The 6,656-nt window shown below is 34.9% G+C and overlaps 1 protein-coding gene across 1 annotated transcript; it reads right to left on the bottom strand.

The window, feature by feature from the left end:
* Positions 1-1,121: 1,121 nt before the first annotated feature.
* On the bottom strand, positions 1,122-6,141 carry LOC109607038 (rho GTPase-activating protein 44). The gene is made up of 5 exons (XM_020023566.2): positions 5,710-6,141; positions 4,842-4,980; positions 4,436-4,705; positions 4,169-4,385; positions 1,122-4,115 (listed from the first exon to the last, which is right to left on the bottom strand). The coding sequence occupies exons 1-5, from the start codon at positions 5,772-5,774 to the stop codon at positions 2,272-2,274; spliced, it is 2,535 nt and encodes an 844-aa protein (XP_019879125.1). The 5' UTR covers positions 5,775-6,141; the 3' UTR covers positions 1,122-2,271.
* Positions 6,142-6,656: the final 515 nt, after the last annotated feature.

Genomic DNA, 6,656 nt, shown 5'->3' with positions numbered 1-6,656 from the left:
AAACAACAAAGAAAGATATATGTCTGAGAATAATAATTAATAAACTAAGCAAAACGAAGACACCAATGGGTCGCCGAATGTAGCCGTGATCCTGAGGATTGAATAGCTCTTGCTGCTTTAGTGGAGAAATGCCTTTTCCGACACATACAATTATGTGGGCCGACCGGACTGATTGGAAGGGATCATTTGGTTTTGTTCATCTCCGCAGACCGATTTCTTGCAGACACAGTTCAACGAATTGTAAATAATTTGCCACGATCCTGTACCTCCAAAAACTAAATGTTTGAGCTGCTATTTTGGGAAATAATGTAGTGGGTTCTTTTTTATATAAAGTAATCTTGCTGGGCAAAAATACCTCGATCTTTTGCAAAATCAAATTGTCTCGGCGGTCCGTCGTTTAGGAATATATCTGAAAAGTGTATGATTTCAACAGAACGGTTGCCCTGCACACAATAGGGCTTGTGTTAAAGAATTTTGCGAACCACTTTTGGTGAACACGTGATTAGTGGTTATGAAAGTATTCATTAGCCAGCTAGATCACCGGATCTAGCACCATGCGACTTTTTTTCTGTGGGGTGACCACAGTCCAAATTATACACTTTCCAGGAGAACCGGGCAAATAATCTCAATGCATTAAGAGGCCGCATAATTAATTTATTGGAGAATATTACTCCTAACACTCTAACAAACATGCGTGAGAATTTTAGGTTGGAGTGTTGTCTGTCCACTGACTATGGAAACGTTTTTGAATATCTTATTTAGTTATTTTTAGTTTTTTTATTTATGCATTTATTTATTTTATTTAATTTTTGGATACATTTTTATTTTGAAAAAAGAAGTTTATTTTTTGTATACTTTTTTGCTTTTGATATACCCTCAAAAATATTTCTTTTTACAATTTAAACGAAACATTTTAACAACTCGGACTACATCTCAACGCATATGGAGAGTTACTAAATACATTCGCAATTATTAATTTATATCGTGCGTAGCTCTTATTACGGGGAAATATTATGCTCTCTTTGTCGTGCATGATATATCTTTCAAATTCCAAATGGGGGAGCATTTTCTGCATTATATGTAAGTACATAGTTGGGTGGTTTAATATTAAACAAAAGTGATAAGTTTCAAGGTTTATTGCAATATAACAGTATATAGAATTATTGCATTCACAAATACTATGTATATGAAAAATAACTTAATATATCAACTATTAAAAGCATATAGTAAAGAATTGTATTAATATAATTTACTTGTCACCATCTCTAAAATTGGTTTCAGACAGTAGCTTTACAAATTTAAATGCATATTCACAAAACAAAATCAGATTATTATTTGGTTTAGTATTGCAACAAATTTTCTGCCTATTCGTTAATAGAACCATCGTAGAATTCGAATTCACTTAAGAAATATTTACAGTTTCTAAAACGTAAGTTAAATTAAGCAAAATATTCGTGTGACTAATATGGCATATTATACATCTAAATGATTATATCAAAATATTTTCCACGTATGCTTGAATTAATAGTTAAATATATTAATCGGACAATTTTCTACATGGACACGGGGGTTACATAATGGAAGAAGATACATAAGAATAAACGGAAGACGCTGCATTAGCCGTAAACACAACCAAATACTCATTGTAGCATTGCAATATTAAAAACTAACGTATTTCCCCTTGAAAAACGTATTTTAAAACTAAAATTATTCAATTCTAATCTATCCTGAAATAATAAATTATCACAGACGATCTTGTCAATTTCTTTCGCACAACTTATGCAGCATCTTCCTAACATAAAGTGTTTCAATCATCTTATTTTTCCGGCCTTAGAAATGAAATAGCTGAAACCCACAGACCAAGGGATGTAAAAAATGCGCTAGATCTGACTGTTTCATCCAACCAACTCTTAAGTACGAAAAATAAAATGTAATCAGTACAAATAAAATATATTAAAAAAGTTTAATGGTTCTTGATGAGTTAATTATTCAATATGAATGGCGTTTTCGTGTTGAAACACTGCATGATATTAAATATTCTATTGCTGATAAATGTTTACTGTCAAGCTTAACTACCAGTCTCAACGTTTTGTGTCATTGATTAATATTTTTTAAAACACCACGCATACTGAGCCTAATAAGTATAGGGGAAATAACAGGTATATTAAAATTTATAAAATTTCAAACATTCACTTGTAACAATAATATATAAAAATGTGACAACAGTTTCAAAACATTTGATCATTGATAGAAAAGATAATAGAAAAAAAGTTACAAATCTGTACTGTCAGCACTTTGTCTGGCTTTGTTAGCGGTTGGTGGCGGTGGAGGTGGCTGAGTTGGTTTGTTCAAGTTTCTAGGGGAAGGAGGTGTTTTCAAAGAATTATCACTATTAAAGTCCACTATGTTACCCTCAGATTTAGTACGAATATGACTAGGTTTTTGGTTGCCGTTAGTTTTATCACTAGCCTCATGTAATTTTTCAATAGACTTCGAAACGTTCATATTGTCATTGTCGTGCGGCGACAAATCCGCCTTGCTTCCAACAGACGCGGTCCTCGATCTGTCGGCAGAATCGTTCAGCGATTCGTTGTGCGGCTTCTGCAGACTCAATCTCGGCATCGGGGTAACTTTTTGGTCGTGCTGGTGCAAGAACCTCTCCTTCTGTGCCATTTGAGTGTCGTGGCCGGGCTGATATTGTTCTGACGCGTTCTGCAGATTAACTATCGAGGGCTGTTGCCTGTTCGCCACGCTGTAAACCGAACACTGGGTCTTGTGAACGAAAGCGTCGTCGCCTGTAGGCCTTTTGGTGAGCGAGGCCGGTCTGGCTGGCACTTCCGGCTTGTGCACTCTATCGATTTCCGGTCGTCTCAAGCAAACCTCATCCGATTCGTTCTTGTTGTTGGTTTGATCGGCCGCGATGGATCTGGGCGCTGCGACCGGTTGCGTTTTCTTCTCGTTTATTTGATTGATCCTGAAAACGGCTGTAGTTCTAATTTGACCGTCGTTTTCCGTGTGATGGGTTTGTTCCGGTTTCGCTTTGGTGTACTGGATCGTAGGCGGTTTGTGTTCGAGTTTTGAATCGTCCTCGAACGTTATTAGGTCCGACTTTCGGTGAGCAGTCACTATATGATTTTTCGGCGGTTTTTCATCGTTATGTTTGACTAGATTGCTTGGCGTTAAGTCGCAGGCTTCGTGAAGCGATCTGGACAGTGATAGGGAGTTTTCTTCGGTGTTCACGCCTATGGACGACTTGTTTTTCGGTTTAGTATGCTTCAAAGTACTGCTGCCTGAAGGGTAGCTATTCACCATTAAATCATTGTTGGTGGTAGGTATATCCTGGTCGGTTTTACTGGGCACACTGGGTGCTTTTCTTGTTTTTCTGCTGGCAGGTTTTGGACTATCATTAAATATGTTTATGCTCTCAGTACTCGCTCCAAAGTCGTCATTGTGGTGAGTCATTTGAAGTTTGTGATCGACGTAAAACGGATTTGATTTAACGTACTCCGTTACGTCATCAGGAAACAGCACGTCTACTTGCTTTAGAAATTGCTCCACAAGCATATTCACAGTAGTACACCTATTCATGTCCAAAGAAGACCCAACTGAAGAAGTATCCCACAACAGATTAGGACCAATAACCACAGCTATATTGGAAGCATGCATTTTATTTTCGTTATGCTGAGCCAGTTTGGCAAGGAACTGCATTAAGTAAGTTAAATTGTCCCTGTTACCTTGAGGCAACTTTTGTAATAAATCCTTCATCACTTTAGTGCGTTCGTTTTCCGGACATTTGTGGCATGCCATCCACTCTTTATACAAATAACCACACAATAAAGGCTCTGGCAGTTCTCTCAAATATGTTTTTAAAATGCTAGTCAACACGTGAACGTCCCGATATTCGGGAATGAGTTGTTTAAAAAAACCTGAGTCCAAGGATGCTTTCAGTCTTTTGATTTTAGTCACACTGCCAGCTACCCTGAACAGCCCTTCCTCTGACATACTCTCACCTAAAGCTTCAATGCAAATTACCAAAGGCACTGCCAGTCTTGTGTTGTAGACACGTAAATGTTCATCCAATGGGGTACCAAACACTTTTTTAACTCTGCTATCACCTAAAATATTATAGGATTAATCACTGATAGTCACACATATTTTTAGTATTTACCAATTTGTTTCTCCAATTCCGGAATGTTGTTATCCAGATAGTTTAAGGCACTTTCGTAATACGCTCGCTGAAGCTTCAAGTACTGCAATATCCAACCAGCTATTTGATTTTCCTTGGACAACAACTGAAACATGTCCACAGCCAAACTGTCCCTGGTCTGTTCCACCTTCAAGTCAGCTTCTTCCATATCCTCCTTTAGTGCATCTTTTTTGGTTGACTAAAAACAATTTATAAATATGTGTGACTTATGTAGTTGTCAAAATTAACCTGATATCTGCTTGAAGCAGAGTCTTTATCCAAGATGTACTTGCCAAGATTTTTCTTGTGCTTGATAATGTTGGGGAAATCCTGTTCAAGGACGTTGTGAAATTCGGTAGCAACCATCTCCTCAACCTTTTGATCATGCTCCGCGATTTCTTTTGCCAGATCGTGTTGAATTTCGGAAAACTTCTTAATCACGAGCGACACAAGTCTGTCCGGAACGCCTTGCTTATCATCTTTGAATATCTGGGCTAGCTGATATTCAAGGGTTTTTTTCTACAAAGAAAACATTGTTTTCTAGTAAAATATTTGTTAAATAACAGTTATCAGTTATCAATGATTTTTATTGAAATTTATCTGACCACATATATATGAATAATACCACAATTATTAAAATTTTAGAAATATTTACCATCCGTTTGTCGACTTCCAAACCTTGCGGATTCGGTTGGATTTTTTTGTTGAGCGATGAGAGAATTTCATGCAAATATTCCACCTGCTTGTCGGCGGACTGAAGTTCGGTGCAGTCGAGAACTTCCGACTTTTCAGCCCTGAAATTAATTACATTTAAATTGACATCAACGTTGATAAGATAACTGTTGTTTATCTCTATCTATATCACAGTTGTCACTGAGGATGTATATATTTGTGTATCTCTATCATGGTTGTATATATAAATATGGGTTGTAAATAGGGAAAATTAAATTGTTCAAAGTTTTTAAAAATTAGCTTTTCTGAGCTAGGTAATAAACAGTGTACTCTAGATTAACGCATCTAATGAAAATTAATTTGCTGAATTGTTTTCTTGCTAATTATAGCCACAATTGGATATTTCAAAAACATTTCTTAATAATACAATTGAAACTTATCTTTTTTGATTAAACTAATGCATCAGTATTATGATAAATAAGATAAGATCATTAAGAACTAATATATTAATAAAAAATCAAAATATTTAGACCTAAAATGGAAAAAATTTATTTTGGGTTAGATTTCTTTTGTCTGGCACATTTACCAGTTTTCTTACACACAATAAGAAAGTTTGTTTATAGTCAGAAACAAGAACTATGATAATCATGCCATGTTTAGTGAAACCTGTAAACAGACAGTGACAAAATAGGCATGAATAGGAAATAGCATTAGATAATCTAAACCATTAGTTTATGCAAAGCACCTAAATTACTAGCAATCATTTAATTTATGCCTCTTATGGTTTTATTTCAATCGTTCTTTGTATTGCATATTAAATTACACAATAATATAATCTGTTAAACACTTACTTCCCCAAGGTTTGATCCGCCAATTGTTTCACACGGAAAAATGTCTTCTTCATTGTTTTATCCATCTTAATCACCACTTGGATAAATATTGCATGTCTTGCAGTGGTATCTCAATATTCGGAACTGTTATTGATAACTTCATAGAAATGATGAGATCATTTTTAGGTAGAGACATATACCACTTTCCATTTCATTTGCGTTCAATGGGATATTTCAATCTGTGGCGTTCACCGATGATAAAAAGTGTCTTGACGTGTCGTAATTAATTGTGGGCAAACTTGAATTGCAATAAAACTTATAAAACATCAACAATTACACAAAAATGTCCAACGCAGCGACATCACTTTCTACTGACTGATCTGTCATTCAGTAAACACATCGCACTGCGCCCCTTCAAATTAGATTTTACGAGCTTGTGTAAATATAGTTGAGATAAAGGATAAAGACTGATTGTACTGTATTGTGTTTGTACTGAGTAACGAGATTATTTTTGTATTTTACTTATATTGGTTTTTGCAAAAATTAATCAGCGACATCTATTGCACAGTGATATACTCATTATATTACAGAAATCTGTACATTTTTGCTTGATATCTATAGGGATCTTACGAGCAAATACACTATTGGCGCCACTGCGTAAAGAATTCGTACTATTAGTTCAACCTTTTCTAAACCACAATCTTATTAGATAATATTAGGTGTCATTCCCTTAATTATAATAATTGTATAAAAAAAATAAGTTTGGTTTCAAAAATTAAAAAAAAAATTGTCAACTCTTCTGATGAATCGAATTTCTAACAATTGTATTATTGCTTGCAAAAATATAAAAACCTTTTTATCATTTTTAAATTATTTTATGGAATATTTTATATTCGTATTTTTAGCTAATTGAATGCGGGGATGTTGTATTTTAATGAATATATTCGTTTATTGCAATTTAAATGTAT

This window comes from Aethina tumida, chromosome 2, assembly GCF_024364675.1.
Source record: "Aethina tumida isolate Nest 87 chromosome 2, icAetTumi1.1, whole genome shotgun sequence".
Lineage (NCBI taxonomy): Eukaryota > Metazoa > Arthropoda > Insecta > Coleoptera > Nitidulidae > Aethina > Aethina tumida.
Note: the sequence above shows the minus strand (reverse complement) of the source record. Positions and strands in the feature narration are given on the sequence as shown.